Raw genomic sequence first — 23,639 nt, 5'->3', positions numbered from 1 at the left:
CACTTGATTCAACTCCTTTGGATTCTATGCCAATAAAGCCCTTTGAATTGAGAGAGACACAGACAGACAGACAGACAGAGAGAGAGAGAGAGAGAGAGAGAGCGAGAGCGAGAGCGAGAGAGAGAGAGAGAGAGAGAGCGAGAGAGAGAGAGAGAGAGAGAGAGAGAGAACAGAGAGAGAGAGAGAGAGAGAGAGAGAGAGAGAGAGAGAGAACATGGATTACAGGAGCTCCTGAAATTTTGACATTTTTTTTGGTTCTAAAATAAGTTAAACCTTTCAAAACCAACCAAATGTAATAATTACAAAAAGTAAATTAGTAATTAATATTTCTAACATCTATTATATTAATCGGATACATAACACTGCTCCAACATGGCATAAAGAAGACAAAATCACTCACTGTCCCCCAGACTATAAAGAAATAGCAGTATTGTCCCAAAAATTCAGCACTGTGCAGCAGGGAAGAAAATCATGAGGTTTGGTAATGTGGTACAAATCAAAATTGAACTGACACATCAGCGTCATGAAAAAAGGCAAATATCATATCTGGCTAAAAATTAGGAAAGAAATATTCAGCTCACAAAAAGATCCTCTCTTATGAGTCTCCTTGTTACATTGAAGACACATTTACATTATTAGAGACAGAAATGGGCCATTTCCGGTCCCATGGAAATGTTCTTGTTTGTGGAGACCTAAATGCATGGACAGGCACCCCAAACAGCTTTGTAAGTACTGATGGCAATAACTACATTTGTAACTCACTTTATAAGACTAATAATTTTGTTAACTTGTTAAAGGTTTTTTTTTAGGGAGTTGTTCCTTATCCGATGTGAGGGTCTAAGGACAGGATGTTGTATTGCTGTAAAGCCCCTTGAGGCAAATTTGTAATTTGTGATATTGGGCTATACAAATAAAATTGACTTGACTCCCACAGAAGGAACTGCGATCCGGTTATAAACACACATGGTAGAGAACTCTGGCTGCTCTGTCGCAGTCTGAGTCTGTATATCGTCAATGGTAGGATAAGAGGAGACACCCTTGGAAGACACATTTTGCTCACTTCTTGGGAATAGCACAGTAGCTTACGTAATAACCGATACAGACCCTTTGTCAATTAGAGCATTCACGGTAAAACCACTAACTCCCCTTTCTGATCACAGCCAAATAACTGTGTTCATCAAAACGACAGAAATGACGCAATCAAATTACTGCCCAGTAAGCTGTTCCACATAAAGAAATAATACAGATGGGCCGAAAACAGTACGAAGCAATTCAAGAAAGGCATTGACAATCATGAAATCCAAAATCTCCTAGATACTTTCCTAGATACCTCTTATGTCTTCAGTAAAGAGGGTGTCAATCAGGCCATGGAAACAGTTGAGAACATATTTGAAAAAACATCAGAAAAAGCAAGATTAAAAAGATAAAGATCAAAACCAACACTTAAAAAAGAAGACACTTGGTTTGATGCAGAATGTCAATCAATAAGGAAAGAACGTCACAAATTATCCAAGCAGAAATACAGAGATCCAAATAACACATCAATTCCACTTCTATTTTGTGAGACACTAAGACAATACAAACGCACACTCAGAACTAAGAAAGCTCAGTATATCTATAAGCAACTGACATTGACTGAGGAGTCAATAAACACCAATGAGTTTCGGGACAATTGGAATCACTTAAATCATGAAGAATTAGTGATACAAGATGGAGGTATGGGAACAAACTATTTCCAAACTCTTTTTAAGAAAATACAATCAGATCAAAACAGGGACCAAGAAAACAATAATAAGCAAACTAGAGAAATTAGAACTTTCCATCAAGGACTATCAAAATCCTCTTGACTCCTCCATCACAGAGCAGGAGCTTTTAGTCCAAATTGACAAGTTGAAGCCCAAAAAAGCATATGGGCCTGATGGCCTTTTAAATGAAATGCTAAAATCTATGAATTAAAAGTTCCAATCTGTTACACTTAAATTATTCAATCTAGTTCTGAGTATGGGATATTTTCCTGATATCTGGAATCATGGATTAGTTACATCAATTTAAAAAAAGTGGAGATAAATTTAACCCCAACAACTACCAAGGCATCTGTGAACAATAACCCGGGGAAGGTATCTGCAATATTAATAACTCCCGGTTCATAAACATCCTTATGAAACACAATGTCTGAGTAAAAGCCAGATTGGATTCTCACCACATTACTGCACTACTGATCATATTTACACCCACACACCCTAATTGAAATACATACTCAAAATCAAAATATATTATTCACTTGTTTTGTTGACTTCAAAAAAGTATTTGATTCACTTTGGCATTATTGATTGCTCTACAAATTAATTGAAAGTGGTGTAGGGGGTAAAACATGACATTATAAAATCAATGTACTCAGGAGCTAAGTGTGGCATTAAAATTGGATCCAAAAGAAGCGCATATAGCCCTTAGGAGTGCGGAGTGAGACATGGTTGCTCTTTAAGCCTAACTCTATTTAACATATACATTAATGAGTTGGCAACCATACTGGAAAAGTTATCGTCACTCGAATTCACTCTGCACAACAGTGAGGTCAAATTCCTAATCTATGCAGATGACCTAGTCCTTCTTTCACCAACGGAGGAAGGACTCCAGATTCAATTGGACCTTCTTCAAAAATTTTAACAGACCGGGGCCCTGGCAGTTAACATGAACAAAACTAAAATATTAATCCTTCAAAAAAGATCCAGATATTAGGGAAGACAGCACATATTTAGATTAGGACCAAATGAAATTGAACATATGCTAGATTACACCTACCTAGGCCTTAAAATCAATTGTAAAGGAACATTCAACATGGCAGTGAATGAACTAAGAGACAAGGCATGCAGGGCTTTACTTGCCATAAAAAGACAAATTTCTTCCAAAATTCCAATCCGAATTTGGCTAAAAATATTTGCATCAGTGATAGAACCAATTGCCCTTTATGGCAATGAAGTATGAGGCCCATTTGCAAGTCAGGAACTAGATTAATGGGAATGGCCGCTCTGATGGCCGAGCGGAATAAACCACCGTTCTTGCAATCCACTTGTCATGCAGCTGTGAGGTTTGTCCACGGGGTAAGGTATTCATTAGGCCACCCTTACCCGAGGGATAGTGGGTGTAGATCAGTGTAATGTTCGGGGACTCGTCGTTCTCTAGCAACCCCTCTGGCCCATCCGGGCACCTGCAGCCAAGCAACCGAAAGCATTCTCCCTACGTCTCCTTCGCGGCCTGAAGGTAATGCAATCCATGCAAGGCTTCAGTGTGTAAAATAGAGAGAACAGCCGACACAAGTTTGAAGGAAGCTGGTGTTACGACTATCTCCTTCCTGTGGAAATGTGAGCCAGGGGAGTTATTCGACAAGAGTTCCGGCCATATGCCATTGGGTTAATCAGGTGGGATAAGGGGAAAAATTAGAAATAAATTTATAAATGGGAAAAACATCCAATTGAGACCCTGCATGCTGAGTTTTGCAAAAACATCCTAAAAGTCTATTGGCACACTACAAACAACGCATGCAGGGCAGAATTAGGCCAATATCCTCTTTTGATTAAAATTCATAAAAGGGCAATCAAATTCTGGAAACACCTAAGATTCAGTCACCCACACTCTTTTCATTATAAAGCCTTGCAATACCAAGAGTTGAGCAAAGATAAGAACTGTCCTACCAACCTGGTCTTCAGCCATCCTGTTCCACTAACACATACAAACTCCTTAAAGGCACAAGACCAGGTCCAGACTACACAACATATCCGGCTTAAACAAATTTCCTCAAACCTAAAAGACAATTATTACGGATATTGGCATTCCAAAACAACATCACAAAGCAAGATGCAATGCTATTTGGCCCTAGACAGATAATATACATTAGCAGATAACCTACCTAAAATAAAGCAATAAATTTGAGAAATACACTGACGAAATACAGACTCAGTGAGCACTGCTTAGCAACAGAAACTGGCAGACACAGAGAAACTTGGCTGCCAAGAGACAAACGGCTGTGTCAGCAGTGCAAAGACAATATAGTTGAGACAGAGCTGCACTTTTTAACAGAGTGCAAAACATTCCAATCAATCCATGATTGCTTCTTCCCAAAATTTGAAGAACAACACCCCAAATTCAATGTCTTACCAAACCACAGTAAACTATCCTAAATATTGGGTGAAGACAAAGAGAGCAGTACTATAGTTGCACAATATGTTCTCACTTGCCACCATCTGAGGGACACTGAATGATACACATATTCACACACATATTTCCTACTTTTTACACAAAGAAGCCCAAGACCACCCACACACACATGCACACACAGACAGCCTCTCTCTCTCTCTTTCTCACACACACACACACACACACACACACACACACACAGACTCATAAATGCACACAACACACATGCATGCATACAGATACAGCCGTCCTAACTATCTTACTGCTTTAAATAAAATAAATTAATAATTATAATAATAGTCTGTCTACGTATATGTATATGTTCTGATTTCTCGTATCTGCCTATGTATATGTCTATGTCTATGTATATGTTTGGTATATGTTCTGATTTCTTGTTCTGTTTGTAATCTGTTTGTAATCACTGCTTTGGCAATACAAATGCCTAGTTGTCATGCCAATAAAGCACTTTTGAATTTGAATTTGACAGAGACAGCGAGAGAAAGAGAGAGAGAGCAAGAGAGAGACAGAGAGGAGAGACAGAGACAGACAGGGACAGAGAGAGACAGAGAAAGAGCGAGAGATTGATGTCATAGTCAGAGGGAATTGAAAGAGAACAAACCTCGCTAAACCAATCACACTAACTGAGTTCCATTCATTAAGAGTGAATGTGATGACTGAGCACAGAGACCGACAACACACGACACTACTGCTACTACTACTACTACCGCTACTACTACTACCGCTACTACTACTACTACCACTACTACTACTACCACTATTATGTATGGCCCAGCGCAGTGACGGGGACACTGTGCTGTAGGAGATGCCGTCCTTCAGAAGACACGTTAAACCGAGGTCCTGACTCACTATGATCATTAAAGGTCCCATGGCACTTAGTATCACAAAGAGTAGGGGGTTCCCCGGTGTCCTGGCAAAATTCCCTCTGGTCACCTAATCATCCCCCCGTGTAATTGGCTCAATGATTCCCCCCCTCTCCACCTCAAACCGATGTGTGGTGAGCGCTCTGGCACAAAATGGCTGCCGTGAATCCCCCAGGTGGTGCGACACATTGGTGGTGGTTGAAGTGAGCTACCCCCCTCAACGTGAAGCGCTTTGGGTGTCTAGAAAAGCGCCACATACGTACATGTAATGATTATTGTTATTATTATTATAACCCGGACTCTGACTGAACACTAATTATTTATTCTACAACCGACGTTTCAAAACAGCATGGCTAACGACAACCAAACGCAACATGTAAATTCCCCATAATGCCCTTTGTGTTCCTCGCTACGGGAGTCGTGCTAGCCCAAAATACACAACAGCATTCCCCCTACAGGAACACAGATGTATGATTGACAGGTCCATAAATAGGTTGAATTCAAAACCAATCTGCTAACGACAGGGAGTGGCCCCGTCAGACAGACAGCCAATGAATTATTAATTCAGAAGTGAATCAATGCTGGCTGACTGCTAATTGAAGTTGACATTAAACTGAGAGATGCCGCAGTGAGCGTGGGCGGGTTGACGGTGTGACGACCGGTAAAGGTCAAAGGTCATCATGGGGTCAGAGGTTGGCGGCACAGACATTAAACTAATGAAGAGACGAGTAAAGTATCGCTCCGTCAATAAAGCATCTCAACCATTTGTCTGTCATGCTGCTGTGTGATAAACACTCTGAAGTATCTGTCTGTCTCTCTCCTGATCTCTGTCTCTCTGTCACTCTCGCTCTCTCCCCCCTCTCTGTCCCTTTCTCCCTCTCTCTTCTCTGTCCTTCTCCCTCTGTCTCTCTCCCTCTCTGTCTGTCCCTTTCTCCCTCTGTCGCTCTCTCTCCTCTATCTCTCTCCCTCTCTCTGTCTGTCCTTTTCTTCCTATCGCCCCCTCTCTCTGTCTGTCCCTTTCTCCCTCTGTCTGTCGCTCTTTCCTCTCTCTCCCCCCTCTCTGTCCCTTTCTCCCTCTCTCGTCTCTGTCCTTCTCCCTCTATCTCTCTCCCTCTCTCTGTCTGTCCCTTTCTCCCTCTGTCTGTCGCTCTTTCCTCTCTCTCCCACGTCCCTTTCTCCCTCTCTCTTTGTCCCCCCCGTCTCTCCCTCTCTGTCTCTCTCCCCCTCTCTGTCTCTCTCTCCCTCTTTCTGTCTCTCTCCCCCTCTCTCTCCCTCTCTCTGTCTCTTTATGTTTCTCTCTCTCTCTCTCTCTCTTTCTCTTTAGACGTTAATCTATCCATCCAACTTCCCAGGGGAGAAAGGACAGACCAACATGATGGATTCAGGTATGTATGTGTGTGTGTGTGTGTGTGTGTGTGTGTGTGTGTGTGTGTGTGGCGGTGTAATGTGAGTGAAGCTCTGCTGTTTCATTAGGCCCTGGCCTCATACTGAGAACAGAACACTTTTAGATTCAATTCATGAAAATGTTGAAATGAAGTCTTCTTTACATCTTAATCCTAATCATCTTCATCTGCACACACACACACACACACACACACACACACACACACACACACACAGCTCTCCCCCTCAACACCTTTTCCACCCCAAAGGACGAAACTGAATCGCTCATAAGCAGCATATATTACTCAACACACACACACACACACACACACACACACACACACACACACACACACACACACACACACACACACACACACACACAGTCGGTCTGTCATCCCTGAGGTTTACTGATTAAATTAGCCAGGCCACCCGCAGCTGAGACCAGGCAGCGCGTGTCACTTCCTCCTGATGGACACCCACTTCCTGTGGATGTCAGTTCTCTTTTTTTTCCTATTACACCTGTAACACTCAGAGGGTTCAACTCAGTGAGCAAGGCACCAATTCTGGGAATGTGCGGGTCAGCGCGTCAGTGTTGGGACAAGTTTTCTGGTGTCCATGTGAAGAAGAAGAAGAAGAAACTTCGGTCTGTGTGTGATTTACGGTCCAGCTCAAATGTGACGTCCACATTCACCTCCTCTAATGGACCCATAAAACACCGGCCCGGCCTGCGGCCATAAAGCCCACCTCCATCTGTACCGCACGAGCACACGGAGAAACGTCTGCAGGTCGAAAACAAACCGCCTTCCACCTGCAGCGTTAAAGGAGGGAAAAATACGATTACTTCCCTCTCGTTGAATGAGGACTTTGTCGTTTCTTTAATTATTTATGTCTGTTGCTTTCCCACACAGACAGAAGCTGAACTGACAGATGTGGGAGCTGAATCTAAATGAAATACAGCAGAAGTGTTAACTGTTCATGGTTTCTGAGCCTCACATGAAGAGACCCACGTGCTGCTCTGAAACACTTCATTACTGGTCATAATGGTTTATTACTGGATATAATAGTTGATTACTGGTCATAATGGTTTATTACTGGTCATAATGGTTTATCACTGGTCATAATGGTTTATTACTGGATATAATGGTTGATTACTGGTCATAATGGTTTATTACTGGTCATAATGGTTTATTACTGGTCATAATGGTTTATCACTGGTCATAATGGTTTATTACTGGATATAATAGTTGATTACTGGTCATAATGGTTTATTACTGGTCATAATGGTTTATCACTGGTCATAATGGTTTATTACTGGATATAATGGTTTATCACTGGTCATAATGGTTTATTACTGGATATAATGGTTGATTACTGGTCATAATGGTTTATTACTGGATATAATGGTTTATTACTGGTCATAATGGTTTATTACTGGATATAATGGTTGATTATTGGTCATAATGGTTTATTAGTACTCGTCTGAGGACATTGGGACTTTATTATTGTTCATGCAAAGTGAAGGTGTAAAAGTAAGCAAACACAGCTTGGCAAGATTTGTCAAGAAACCTACAGCTTACAAGAGTATAAATAGCTCTTGCAATTGTTATTTACACGACCGCTACAGGTCACTTAACTTTAAAATGTACACTACCGTTCAAAAGTTTGGGATCACATTGAAATGTCCATATTTTTGAAGGAAAAGCACTGTACTTTTCAATGAAGATAACTTTAAACTAGTCTTAACTTTAAAGAAATACACTCTATACATTGCTAATGTGGTAAATGACTATTCTAGCTGCAAATGTCTGGTTTTTGGTGCAATATCTACATAGGTGTATAGAGGCCCATTTCAAGCAACTATCACTCCAGTGTTCTAATGGTACAATGTGTTTGCTCATTGGCTCAGAAGGCTAATTGATGATTAGAAAACCCTTGTGCAATCATGTTCACACATCTGAAAACAGTTTAGCTCGTTACAGAAGCTACAAAACTGACCTTCCTTTGAGCAGATTGAGTTTCTGGAGCATCACATTTGTGGGGTCAATTAGACGCTCAAAATGGCCAGAAAAAGAGAACTTTCATCTGAAACTCGACAGTCTATTCTTGTTCTTAGAAATGAAGGCTATTCCATGCGAGAAATTGCTAAGAAATTGAAGATTTCCTACACCGGTGTGTACTACTCCCTTCAGAGGACAGCACAAACAGGCTCTAACCAGAGTAGAAAAAGAAGTGGGAGGCCGCGTTGCACAACTGAGCAAGAAGATAAGTAAATTAGAGTCTCTAGTTTGAGAAACAGACGCCTCACAGGTCCCCAACTGGCATCTTCATTAAATAGTACCCGCAAAACACCAGTGTCAACATCTACAGTGAAGAGGCGGCTGCGGGATTCTGGGCTTCAGGGCAGAGTGGCAAAGAAAAAGCCATATCTGAGACTGACCAATAAAAGAAAAAGATGAAGATGGGCAAAAGAACACAGACATTGGACAGAGGAAGACTGGAAAAAAGTGTTGTGGACGGATGAATCCAAGTTTGAGGTGTTTGGATCACAAAGAAGAACGTTTGTGAGACGCAGAACAAATGAAAAGATGCTGGAAGAATGCCTGACGCCATCTGTTAAGCATGGTGGAGGTAATGTGATGGTCTGGGGTTGCTTTGGTGCTGGTAAGGTGGGAGATTTGTACAGGGTAAAAGGGATTCTGAATAAGGAAGGCTATCACTCCGTTTTGCAACGCCATGCCATACCCAGTGGACAGCGCTTGATTGGAGCCAATTTCATCCTACAGCAGGACAATGACCCTAAACACACCTCCAAATTGTGCAAGAACTATTTAGAGCAGAAGCAGGCAGCTGGTATTCTATCGGTAATGGAGTGGCCAGCGCAGTCACCAGATCTGAACCCCATTGAGCTGTTGTGGGAGCAGCTTGACCGTATGGTACGCAAGAAGTGCCCATCCAACCAATCCAACTTGTGGGAGCTGCTTCTGGAAGCGTGGGGTGCAATTTCTCCAGATTACCTCAACAAATTAACAGCTAGAATGCCAAAGGTCTGCAATGCTGTAATTGCTGCAAATGGAGGATTCTTTGACGAAAGCCAAGTTTGATGTAAAAAAAATCTTATTTCAAATACAAATCATTATTTCTAACCTTGTCAATGTCTTGACTCTATTTTCTATTCATTTCACAACATATGGTGGTGAATAAGTGTGACTTTTCATGGAAAACACAAAATTGTTTGGGTGATCCCAAACTTTTGAACGGTAGTGTAATTATAGGTCGCAATAAGCTGCTTGTTTTTAGTGGAGGGCTGTCTCGTTTATTACTGGTCATAATGGTTTATTACTGGTTATAATGGTTTATTACTGGTCATAATTGAAATGAAATGAATGAATGAAAGCGTGACCGTGAGTCGGTGTCAGGAGAGAGGACCGACACGCAGTACAGAGACAACACCTGACACGTTTGGCTGGTGAAATGGGGATTTACATCTACAGTCCTTTGATTGGGCCTCGTATCCGTTTCCAGGTCTGAAAAGTGCTTAAACACCAAGTCATGTAGGCAGTGGCGCCCCCAAGGGGTGGCCATGGCCACCCTGATACTATCCCTGGCCCCCCCGCTGACCCCCCCCCAGCCACGAGTCGCATATGCAGAATATGCTTCTGATTATGCATAATATGCTTCTATCTGATATCTTACATTAGGTGCTGTTCATTTAAATCAATAATGTATATTTTTCTTAACTCTCATATTGACAGTTTTCAACTAGCCTATACAGTATACTACAACAGCAGCATAGAATTCCCGAAATTCAGTCATGGCTTTTGGTTTTGGTGTGCCACCCCAAGATTTTCAGTGGCCCCATTTGGCCCCCCCTATGTACAATTTCTGGGGGCGCCACTGCACGTAGGACAGCACTGCTGGCATCTCCCCAGTCTGGATGTAATAGTAAAGATTTTTCACAGTTGTCAATGGAAAGATCCTTACCATCACATCCAGATGAGGGTGAGGCCAGCTTGTACAACAGTACTTCTCTGTCACATGTGTCACACAGGATCAGCAGTAACACCGCTCTGCGCCGGCTGCACCACTGTGTTCCCGTGGGCAGCGGTGGTGCCCATAGGGCTGAAGTACTACCGCTGACATGGCGCACCGAGCGCTGCGCTCAAGGTTCAAGCGATTTTCACTTTGACCTCGGCTGGCGCTTACCTTTCATGCTGTGACCAACGAGATAACAGCTGTACGTGATGTAGCCAGAAGCAACGCGTGCAAACAGGAGACGTACAGAGTGACGGAAGACAAAGTTCCCCGAACTCTATAATGCAACATAAAAAATTACCACGATCTCGGCAGGAAGTTATGCATGGCGAAATGTCAGCAGTCAGATGGGGCTGCCAGGTTGGTGAATAGGCATATAGTTTACAAATTTAGCTTAATCCAATGCTAAAGTTAGCTTAGAGTAAACTACTAATAAGACACGCTAGTCCCTAGCTAAGGGGTCTGACCCTTTAGCCGAGCAGTTAGTGGTGTCGCCTTGGGGTGCAGTACACCCCGTATCGAATCCCGCACCGGGCTAAAAAATAACCGGTTACATTAGCTTTGGTGACGTATACCTGCGCTCTTCCTCTGTACCGAGTTTCCGCACGATGGCAAGTAAAAATATAAGATTTACAATAAAAATCGGTCAGCTTTCTCCCTATTAAATAAAATCAAAGAAGCCAAGGAGCACATTTTCAAAGGTAAAGGAAGGATCGGCAATAATGTGTGTTTGAATAAAATAAAGGACGTCAGACCAAAACTTTTTAGTGTACAATACCAAAATAGATGCAGAGCAGTTTCAGGCACAGTAACACAAAATGAGCAACCGATATCAATATCATTTTTAAGCCTTTTAAGATATAATTTAGCAGGGTAGAATCTGTGAATCAGTTTAAACGCGATTTCTCTCACTTTATTGTAAATCTTATATTTTTACTTGCCAAATTTCATATTCATAAATGTACATTTCGAAATTCTAAACTTTCTTTTGCCGCATACAAAAACCGACTTGAACATTATTTGGATACTATTAGGTCATCTACCAATGTGAAAGGAGTGAAAACTATACATCTGTACTCATCTGTGGGCTCATACTATTGAGTTGGTATTTGTGGCATCTTTATAATATGCATTCCCTCCCCCTGGCAAGTGTTTTAATTGTATCTGTCTCTGTATGTATCTTTGTGTATAAATGTATCTTGCAATGTTTTGTAATTGCAAAATAAAAAGTGTTGCAGCTAGAAAAGCGCTATATAAAATGCAACTTGATTGATTGACTGATTGACTATGCTCTGCGCCCTACCTCGCGGTGAATGAGTAGTGGCGGCTGGCTAGTAGAGGGCGCTGGGGCGCTGCCCCCTTCAAACATCAGGAGATGAAAATCTACTTAAACATGTTAAATATAATTTAGCTGTATAATGCAGATAATTATGAAGTAAAAGTGTTTTTCAGTCTGTGAGCGCCTGTCAGCAGCCATTAAATATTGGTTCCAAATGGTATTTGGTTGATTTCTGTCTGAATACATATACTTCCTGGGTGAGGGGCACCGGCCAAACGATACCTTATGTAAGCCCTCAAACCTGTGGCGAGCAGGTGACCTGAGGCTGCTGTCTGATTGGTTTCTTCAGATTTTCCATGGGGCACAGTTCTGTGCCCCCCAGACACACACTTTTATTGGCAGCGAATTGGTATTGTTTTAATGTTTCTTGAGCTAATGTGATTGGACAATTCTCGTGGCTGTCAATCATGTTCACACCCACCACAACGCCGCGTCTCGGCTGTCAATCTTCCACCGTCTACGAACCCTGATAAAATCTATAGGGTACATTGTCCTTCTTAATAACTCTGTGACTGTGTGGACATTAAAGCAGCTGTCAGGTGTGCTGCGCCAAGGTAAATTGCGCCCCCCCCCCAAAAGAAACGTTAGCACCAGCCGCCACTGCTTATCGTCTGAAGGTGCCCTTCGTGTTTCATCACTCTTTAACGCCAATCACATGGACGGACACTGTCCGGAGAACAGACGTTTGATTTTACGTCCATGAAGACTTCTGTCTTCCAGCTGGTCTGGTGTGTATGTGGCCCTTATCTGGTCTCTGGTCCGAGTTTCCAATTCTCCTGAGGGGGCGGGACAACTGGAGAGGCCCTAGCCAATCAGATAATTCCCTGCGTTACATGGTCACCGTGGGAACCCTACGGTTTGCAATTTCCTTTCTGCCATCTTCCTTTTCTGGTTCTGTCCTTCATTAACATCGAGGAGTCCCGGGGACTATAATTCTCCCCCCCCCCCCCCCCACTTTCTCATGCACACGCACACACACACACAAAGTGCAGCCCTCTTGTTTCTCATGGCCGTGGTGTTGTCTGCAGTGACAGGGCATAGCGACGTTAGCATGTGAGCAGGCCACAGGGAGCAGCTCTGTAAATCTGCTCCATGTGGCTCTGCGGTGGGAGGCCGTGCAAACAGAATGTGAGGTCACAGACACTAGGGACTTCTTGCATGTACACTGGCCACTGGTAAGTCCCAACGTTCATCAGCCGAATAGATGGTTTATGGCCTTACCCATTCTCTGAGGGATGAATGACAGTTTTTACTGAAGCAAAGGAGATGAGATACCTCCTGCTGTTCCTCTGGACCACAGCTAATGGAGGATGTGGGGGGGGGGGGTCTGGTAAGAGGAGGACATCTACAGTCATTGAACAGTTACCAGATGCTCCTCCATGTATTTATCTGTTGTCTTGTCTCTGTACCATGTGTACCAGTAGTACTGTGGTACTATGTTAGTACTGTTAGAGGTACTGTTGTCTGTGTACCACGTGTACCAGTAGTACTGTGGTACTATGTTAGTACTGTTAGAGGTACTGTTGTCTGTGTACCATGTGTACCAGTATGTACTGTGGTACTATGTTAGTACTGTTAGAGGTCATGTTGTCTGTGTACCACGTGTATCAGTATGTATTGTGGTACTGTGTTAGTACTGTTAGTGGTACGGTTGTCCGTGTACCATGTGTATCAGTATGTACTGTGGTACTATGTTAGTACTGTTAGAGGTACTGTTGTCTGTGTACCCCGTGTACCAGTATGTACTGTGGTACTATGTTAGTCTCTTAGAGGTACTGTTGTCTGTGTACCTCGTGTACCAGTATGTACTGTGGTACTATGTTAGTACTGTTAGAGGTCATGTTGTCTGTGTACCACGTGTATCAGTATGTACTGTGGTACTATGTTAGTACTGTTAGAGGGCCTGTTGTCTGTGTACCATGTGTATCAGTATGTACTGTGGTACTATGTTGGTACTGTTGTCCGTGTACCATGTGAAAGATGGACGCCCCTCCCACGTTATTAAAGACACCAATAACAGTCCTGGGGATTAGGGACAACAAGCCTGATTCGAAGAGTTTAACTTGTAAGTTTTTTATCATCTCCACTTACGCCCTGACATATGGAACAGAATTCGTATCTGTAGTAAATATGATTGACATGATGTAATAATTTGAATGAATGACATGACTGTCTTCTAACATGTACCCACAGTAATGATACAACACGTAACACAAAACCACGGATTGTTTCATTCTGACTTGGAAACAGCAAACCTGTTTCAGTCGTGCTATTCTCTGCCACTACTGAACCATGAATGTGTATTTGTATTTGTTAAAGTTAATTTAGATGTGTGTCTTTGCGTGACTGACAAAACACAGAGAAACATTCATTCATTCATTCATCTTCAGCCGCTTCTCTGGGGTCGGGTCACGGTGGCAGCCAGCTATGTAGGGCACTCCAGACGTCCCTCTCCCCAGCAACACCCTCAGGCTCCTCCTGAGGGACCACGAGGCGTTCCCAGGCCAGATTGGACATGTAGTCTCTCCAGCGAGTTCTGGGTCTACCCCGGGGTCTCCTCCCAGTTGGCCGTGCCCAGAAAACCTCAAAAAGGAAGGTACCCAGGAGGCATCCTAATCAGATGCCCCACCACCTCAACTGGCTCCTTCCGACATGAAGGAGCAGTGGCTCTACTTCGAGCTCCATCCAGATGTCTGAGCTCCTCACCCTATCTCTAAGGCTGAGCCCAGACACCCTCCGGAGGAAACTCATTTCAGCCGCTTGTATCCGCGATCTCACCCTTTCGGTCACTACCCAAAGCTCATGACCATAGGTGAGGGTTGGAACGAAGATTGACTAGTAAATTTAGAGCTTTGCCTTCCGGCTCAGTTCCCTCTTCACCACAACGGTCCGATACAACGTCCGCATTACTGCTGATGCTGCACCAATCTGCCTATCAATCTCCCGCTCCATCCTACCCTCACTTGTGAAAAACACCCCGAGATACTTGAACAGAGAAACATATCAACATGCTTTGCATTCATTGTGCTGTGTAAGGCAACATCCATCAATCCATCCATCATCTTAACCACTTATCCTGCTCCCAGGGTTGCAGGGATACTGGAGCCAATTCCAGCAGTCATTGGGCGGCAGGTGGGGAGACACCCTGGACAGGCCGCCCGACCATCACAAGGCCCACACACACACACACACACACACACACACACATACAGACACACACACACACACACACACAGCCATGTTTCACTCTCCTTGTGCGGACCCCTCATTGACTACATTCATTTCGTAGCCCTTAACCCTAACGTTACCCACGCAAACTACATGCCTAACCCTAACCCTTACCCTAACCTTAAACTAACCCTAATTCTAACCGTAACCCTAAAACCAACTCCGAACCCTAAAATAGACCCTTTTCCTTGTGCGGACCTCTGAAAGGTCCACACAAGGTACGTCCTGTCAGGTTTTGCTATCCTTGTGTGGACACTTGGTCCACACAAGGATAGCTAAACATGCACACACACACACACACACGCATTCCTAGGGACAATTTAGTACGGCCGATTCACCTGACCTACATGTCTTTGGACTGTGGGAGGAAACCGGAGCCCCCGGAGGAAACCCACACAGACACGGGGAGAACATGCAAACTCCAAAAAGAGGACGATCTGGGATGACCCACCAAGGTTGGACTACCCCGGGGCTCAAACCCAGGACCTTCTTGCTGTGAGGCAGCCGCGCTAACCACTGCACCACCGTGCCGCCCTGTAAGGCAACATGCATTAGCTATAGCTTTCATTGAACACTTTAGAAACATCATAAAGATCTCACGAAAACCACGTCTCATTTAGGAAATACAATGTCTCCACATTTTGTATTTCAGTGTGTAGAAATTCGCAGTAAACCGTCCACGTTGAGCGTTCATGTGTAGCATAACTGTGTGTATCATATCGGTGTGGTTCAAAATGTTTGATTGTATCCATTACAAGTCATATCACGACTTCTGTTCGACATACTGATGTCCAGTCACATGTCACAACACACTGGACTGTTCACCACTGTGCACTTCAATATGCAGCCTGGAAATGTGAGACATGTCTGATATGCAAATTCAGATAAAATGTTGATCTTGTCCTGTTTCAGATGCAGGTAAGTCCTGCGGTTCATCGTCATCAGTGATCAACACGACTTCATATGAGCGAGTAGCACACCTCACTGAGAGAATACAGCTTAACGCAACGTGTTGTTTAAGGTGTTAGATGGTTCAAATAACACAATTTCTTTAATAAATGGATATATGTAGTTTTTTGATAAATTCCCTGTGGTCTTTATATTGTAATGATCACGGATGAATACACTCGCTAGCCATTGGCTAACAGGTTGGACCTTTTAGTAGACTGGTTAACATTGTCGCCCGTGGTGCAGGAGATCCCGGTTCGTGTTCTGGCTGCGGCGGTTCCCGGCTGCCCCCCGAATTCACTACACTGGTGTCAGAAGTGGGATGGCAAGACCGTGAGGCCATCGGAAGTGCGTGCACCCAGAGGCGTAAGGGAGCTGATATGCTGAAGCGTGGGGACGCGCTTCCCGAAGGAGGGCGGTAGCGTAATGACCATGGATTAACAGACTCGCTAGCCCTTTGCTAACGGGTCGGACCCTTTAGTCGAGTGATTAACGTAGTTGCCTGTGGCTTGGGAGACCCGGGTTTGCGTCCTGGCTGCGGTGGTTCCTGGTTGCCCCCCCGAATTCATTGCAATATTGTACAAACAGCATCTGATTCACTGTGTCTGGTGACCTTTGACCCATAGATGTTCATAAACTGTACATCTATAAAAGGAGGGATTGGTGTATGTAATGTAATCTAGTTTTCTTCATCCTTCTGTATTTACTCTGATTTACACCATCTTGAAACAAACATGATGAAGATACTCACATGGAGTTACTGTTTTTAAAGTCAGTAATGTCTTACAGTACGCTCACGTTAACACGGAGGAATATGAAATCTGCCGTTTTCAAGTCTGAGCAGATTCACCAAGTTCACCATCCACAGTGAAACGCTGAAACATCAGGAAAAAACTGAAATCTCGTTCACTGGATACACGCGCGTAACTTGAGCCAGCAGCTTCACACTGATCACATGACGACCACATGAAGCCCATAGGACGATCACATGATGACCACATGACAATCACATTACAATCACATGACAACGAACTGACGACCACATGACGATCACGGGACGATCACACGGTGACCATATGACGATCACACAACGACCACGGGACGATCACATGACGATCACGACAATCCCGTCATGATCATATGACAGTGTTCAAAAATGGCCTTTTAGTGTAGATGGAGGACCTAAACAGAGAGACATGTGTTTTCAGATTTCTCTGTGTTGTTGTGGACGTGCTCTTCATTAATTCACTGTCTTCTACATTAGCAAACATGTAAACTGACCCATCATGGTCAACACACGGTTTCCTGTGGATAAAGAGGAATAAAGTTTTAATTTGAAATGTAACGTCTCATTTTGTGTCCGGCTTCAAGACAACATGCTGCTGTTTCTATCCGGAACACAGAGGAGGGCTAACGTGGGACCACGCGGCGGCTTCTGTTTGCTAACATGAGGCCTTCCCATGTGAATCGGTGGGGCGGGGGTCTCACACTATTCCTGCGGTTCAGATGCATGAGAAATATGTGGAGGGAGATGGAGGGAGGAAGGGGATGTGGTTTAAAATATATATGAAATTCATCATTGTCTTAAAATAAACAAAAGATATGGACCAATCAAACATTCCTCCACATAAACCTAACAAGATTAATACAGAAAGCCAGGAACCACCAATGCCACAAACCTGAATCCCAACAATAACCTAGCACATCTCTCTCTCTCTCACGCCTCAAAATGAGTTCAGTATTAAAACCCTGTGAATGTTTAAAACAATACAAGATGTAAAACAAAAGACTGAGCAAAAAAATCACTAAGACAGTGGGGGGGGGGGGGCAGACAGATGAAGTGCTACATAGATAGATAGATAGATAGATGGATAGATAGATAGGTAGATAGTCTTCTCACCATGGTAGGTTCGATTCCACATCCTGCGGGTCACTCCATCTCCTCGGGGCCTCCTGACGGCCCCTCCCTCTCCTCTCCTCCACTGCTCCTCCGTCAGAGTCTCATTCAGAGCCTGAGAGTACAACATCACTCCATCATGGAACCCCCCCGCAATTAGGTTGTACTGGAGAGACAGAGAGAGCGACAGAGACAAGAGATTGATTTTAATAAACGTAGTGATCATAAAGAATTCATTGAATGCCATGACTCCGAGACAATCCATTACAACAGTACAGACATCTCTCACAATCCATCCACCGCTTTGATTTTATGAATTTCACCCCAAAACATTAAAAATCAACTCATCATCCACCACAGAACAAATCACATCATTGTAGAACCACTGTTGAATGAAAACATCCAAATCCCTCATTGCTTTATAAAACCTGAAATCAACCCAGACTCTGGATCTCACCAAAGAAACAAGGGGATCACATCCTGTCCTACCCTTCCTTCTGTTTTATTCCATCTGCTGATGTATATGGACACTTTTGCTCCTCCTATTATGAAGTTTAGAAGTGTCTACTTTGACATTTTCACTCTTCTGTAACCTGCCCCGAAAATAAATGGTGTTTTCAACCATCTTTCATAAAACACTGGGAAAAAATCCTCAACACATCAAACAGATCTTTAAGTTTGTTGCATTCCATAAAACAGACATGTATTGGACACTGTAGGATTAATCACACTTAGAAAAGCATTCCCCTCTGAGAATCGTCACCTTAACGTGGTGGAGAGTTTTGGGTGTCCTGGTGATCCTGGGAGCTGTGTTGTCGGGGGCAATAGCTCCTGGTAGGGTCTCCCAAGGCAAATTGGTCCCAGAGGAGGGGCCTGACTAAGAGTGATTCCCTAGAAACCTGATGAATTTACAACAGCAGAGCCACAGCACCTCGTCCAGAAAAGGGAAACCAGGGCCCCCTCTGGTTTCCCTTTTGGTTTCCTTCCTGGAGCCAGACCTGGGAGGGGAGCTCGCCAGCGAGCATCTGGTGGCTGGGCCCAGCTGAAAAACAACATGGAGCCACTACCCCCTGGACCCACCACCCGTGGTGATGAGCACTGGGGTTGGGTGCAATGCAGGCCGGGTGGCAGGCAAAAGCGAGGACCGGGATGTGCCGACTTCCGGCTTTGCAGATTGGTCCTCGGGATGCCACCTCTCTGGCAGGGAAGGAGCCTAAGCTGGTGTGGGAGGTGGAGCGGTACCAATTGGATATAGTTGGGCTCACCTCCACACATAGCAAGGGCTCTGGCACCAAATTCCTGGAGAGGGGCTGGACTTTTTACTTTTCCTGAGTTGGCCAAGGTGACAAACACCGGGTGGGTGTGGGAATACTCACAAGTTCCCGGTTGAGCACTGCCATGTTCAATTCTCCCCGGGGAATCAGAGGGTCACCTCTATATGACTCAAGTCGCTGGGGGTAAGGCTCTGACTGTTGTGTGTGCTTATGCACCGAATAGCAGTTTGGAGTATCCGACCTTCTTGGAGTCTCTGGGTGGTGTCCTGGATAGGGTTCCGCCTGGGGACTCTATAATTCTGCTGGGAGACCTCAACGCTCACGTGCGTAATGATGGAGAAACCTGGAGGGACGTGATTGGGAGGAATGGCCTCCCCGATCGGAACCCGAGCGATGCCTTGTTATTGAACTTCTGTGCGAATCATGGGTTGGCCATAACAAACACCACGTTTGAACATAAGATAGTTCATAAGTGTGCTTGGTACCAGAACACCTTAGGCCGAAGATCGATGATAGATTTTGTGGTCGTATCATCAGATTTGTGGCCGTATGTTTTAGACACTCGGGTGAAGAGAGGAGCAGGGCTGTCAACTGATCACCACCTGGTGGTGAGTTGGATCAGATGGCGGGGAAGGCTCCCAGACAGACCTGGCGAACCCAAACGTGTAGTGAGGGTGAACTGGGAATGTCTGGCGGAGGCCCCTGTCCATGAGGTCTTCAACTCCCACCTCCGGAAGAAGTTCTCGTGTATCCCGAGGGAGGCTGGGGACATGGAGTCTGAGTGGGCCATGTTCAAAGCCTCTATTGCAAATGCAGCAGTAGGAGCTGTGGCCATAAGGTTATTGGTGCCTGTAGAGGTGGCAACCTAAGAACCTGCTGGTGGACACCGGCAGTGAGGGAAGCTGTCAGGCTGAAGAAGGTGGCCTTTCGAGCTTGGTTGGCCCAAGGGTCTCCTGAAGCAGCAGACAGGTACCGGGAGGCCAGAAGGGCTGCGGCTTTAGCAGTCGTGGAAGCAAAAACAAGGGTGTGGGAGGAGTTCAGCGAGGCTATGGAGGAGGGCTTTTGGTTGGCCTCAAGGAAGTTCTGGCAAACCATCTGGCGACTCAGGAAGGGGAAGCAGGGCTTGACTCAGGCTGTATTCAGCCCGGGAAGGGATCTGCTGACCCGGACTGGGGATGTTGTCAGGCAGTGGAAAGAACACTTTGAGGAGCTCCTGAACCCGGCTAACACGTCCTCAGTGGAGGAGGTAGAGTCTAAAGACTTGGGTGGAGCCCCACCCATATTCCTGGCAGAGGTCTCTGAAGTAGTTAAGAAGCTCCGCAGTGGCAAGGCCCCTGGTGTGGATGAGATTTGCCCTGAGATGCTGAAGGCTCTGGACACTGTTGGGCTATCTTGGCTACACGCCTCTTCAATGTTGCGTGGAGGTTGGGGACAGTACCTGTGGAGTGGCAGACTGGGGTGGTGGTTCCCATTTATTTTTTTAAAAAAGGGACCGGAGGGTGTGCTCCAATTATCGGGGCATCACACTACCCAGCCTCCCTGGGAAAGTCTACTCTAGATTGTTGGAAAGGAGGCTCCAACCGATTGTCGAACCTCGGATCCAGGAGGAACAATGCGGATTCCGTCCAGGCCGTGGAACAACGGACCAACTCTTTACCCTTGCAGAAGTGCTGAGGGGGGCATGGGAGTTTGACCAGCCAGTCTACATGTGTTTCGTGGACTTGGAGAAGGCTTATGACCGTGTACCCTGGGGCACTCTGTGGGGGTACTGCGGGAGTATGGGGTAGGGGCAGTTGCTACAAGCCATCCGGTCCTTGTATAACCAAAGTGTGAGCTGTGTCTGCATTCTCGGCACAAAGGCAAACACGTTTTCGGTGGGTGTTGGACTCTGCCAAAGTTGTCCCTTGTCTCCGATTCTATTTGTGATATTCATGGACGGGATCTCAAGTCGCAGCCAAGGTGGAGAGTGTGTCCATTTTGGGAACCTCAGAATTGCATCTCTGCTCTTTGCAGATGATGTGGTTTTGCTGGCTTCATCAGAACGTGACCCCGGGCACGCATTGGGGCGGTTTGCAGCTGAGTGTGAAATGGCTGGGATGAGAGTCAGCACCTCCAAGTCTGAGGCCATGGTTCTCTACCGGAAAATGGTGGATTGCTCCCTCCAGGTTGGGGATGAGTTGTTGCCTCAAGTGAAGGAGTTCAAGTATCTTGGGGTCTTGTTCACAAGTGAAGGTAGGATGTCACGGGAGATTGACAGGTTGATTGGTGCAGCATCAGCAGTAATGTGGACGTTGTACCGGACCGTTGTGGCGAAGAGGGAGCTGAACCAGAAGGCAAAGCTCTCAGTTTACCAGTCAATCTTAATTCCACGGTGCAGCTGGAAGACTCTCAGCATCGTGAAGGACCCCACCCACCCTTCCCACATCCACTTCACCCTCCTACCCTCTGGCAGGAGATACCGGAGCATCCGTGCTGCCTCCACCAGACTATGCAACAGTTTCATTCCTCAAGCTGTGAGGTTCCTCAACAGCCAGAACACTTGACCTTCCACAAAATGACTTTTTGATCGTCTTTTTCACTGTCCGTGTCAGGTGTGCTTGTGAAGTAATTTTTGCTTTTAATGCACTTTTTGTTTTTCCTTATTTATGGTGTGTTATTTGTTTTTATGCGACACTGTGTTCCTTGTGAAACATAATTTCGTTCCCTTGTATGTATGAGACATGCATATGAGGCAATGACAATAAAAGTAGTCTAAGTCTAAGAATGTGATGTGGAACTGTTGCTTACCAGCATGGTCAAGGCCAGGATAAGGGTACATATTAATTATTACAGAGCAATGGAGGATCTGGACAAATTCACCACCATGTGGTTTTATAAAGGGGTGCTGTGTTCAACCATAGAGGACGAGCTCACTTTTGCTGCAGAGCTCGGATAAAAGGGTCTTACTTGTTTTCCCTTTTTTTTCTTTGTTTTGTTTTATGTTTTGAGCTGTTGTTGAATGATTACTGTTGGGACTGTTAAAGATGCATGTTGAGTACTTATTTGTAATTTGACAAATATTGTTTATATATCAAGTCTGTTTTTGATCTTTTTTTTTTTTGTTAAATAAAGACTTGTTTTAAAAATTAAAAAATTCTTTCTCTCTCAGGTCTTACCAGAGAGTCATGGATGGTGAAGTTGAACATGGCCTCTGCGTCGGTTTTCAGCTGTTGCACAAACCTTTGGTATTCAGGGTTTCTTGGTTCGCGGTAGGTCAGGATCTTCACACTCTGCACACAAAACAACACACAAACTTCACAGGACTCACAACTGTTAAAATGACTGCAGATATAGATCAGGTTTATATATGGATACACGATGTACATATGTTCACATCTTTAAGCTTACTGTTTGCTTACACCTAGGTTATCATTTAATATTGAAAACATTTGATCCATATTGCATAAGGAATTTTTTACAGAACACGGTTTTGTTGGAGTTTTGGTTCGCTACCTGTCTAGCCTTGCTCGGACACACAAGAGTGAGGATAGAATAAGGATGAATTGTTTTATGCTAATGGAGCAGGTCTTTTTCTCTCAAACATCTTCTGTCAACGTGTCCTCAGGTTCTGTTCCCTACCAGTTCAGTCATACGGCTCCCAGTGTCCACAAGTTTGTGGTTGTACTGGTTGAACTTGGTGGGCTTACACAAACCTGCTCTGGCAAATGAAGCGAGAGAGTGTGTGAGAGACCTCCAACTTTAAGTCACATGACTGTCTGCTTATTCATGAGTAGTTTTGAACTATAGAAATGACCCCTGAAAATACGTAGTCTCATGAGTAGTTATTACTGAGGAAGGCAGCACCATCACAGACTGTCTGTAAACTTGGGACACAGAGAGAAAAGAGGGACAGAAAAATCACCCCAGTGGTCGTATTTTGGCACAGCGAGCCACATGCCAGTTTTTTTTTTTTCTGCAGCTAGCAGAAAACACAAAACCCAGAAAGGAATATTAAATGTGACAATTATGTTCAGAGTTTCTCTTTGAGGCTCAACCAGCTCAGCAGACGGCATGTTGCCTCGAGCCTGAATTCAGATCTGACCAGGTGTTGCACCAGTCTTCCTTCTCCTTACCCCGTCAGCTCTATCCAACAGATGATGAATAATCCTCAGAAAAGAGAAAGCCACTCTGCAGGAGACGAAGGAAAGATCTGGAAAATGTTCCAACGGGCTGGTCTTATCGGAGGGAAAACAACACATTATTAGCAGCCGGTTCATTCCAGCCCCGCGGCGAGGAATATATGCATAGCTTATAACTGAAGTCACCCCAACACCACGTAAAGCCGCACTTCTTAATCTGGATGACTTTTCACAGCCATGGTGAAGCATCGTCCGCGGTAGCACGTGGTGTCAGGTGTAAATATCACCCGGCTGATTGCATCATGATGTGTCGTGTGTTTTAAATTAGGTTTGGTGGGGGCTAGT

General features: G+C 44.6%; 1 protein-coding gene across 1 annotated transcript in view; it reads right to left on the bottom strand.

Annotated features, from left to right (window-relative positions):
* Window positions 1-23,639, bottom strand: part of npr1a (natriuretic peptide receptor 1a) — an 81,483-nt gene that overhangs the window by 31,448 nt on the left and 26,396 nt on the right. The window contains exons 4-5 of the mRNA XM_056298045.1: window positions 22,332-22,445; window positions 17,906-18,068 (exon numbers count right to left, since the gene is read on the bottom strand). Of these exons, the coding sequence (XP_056154020.1) occupies window positions 17,906-18,068; window positions 22,332-22,445 (277 nt within the window). The remainder of the gene's footprint in view (window positions 1-17,905; window positions 18,069-22,331; window positions 22,446-23,639) is intronic.

This window comes from Lampris incognitus, chromosome 18 (assembly GCF_029633865.1).
Source record: "Lampris incognitus isolate fLamInc1 chromosome 18, fLamInc1.hap2, whole genome shotgun sequence".
Lineage (NCBI taxonomy): Eukaryota > Metazoa > Chordata > Actinopteri > Lampriformes > Lampridae > Lampris > Lampris incognitus.
The sequence above is the reverse complement of the archived record's forward strand: the minus strand, read 5'-3'. Positions and strand labels throughout refer to the sequence as shown.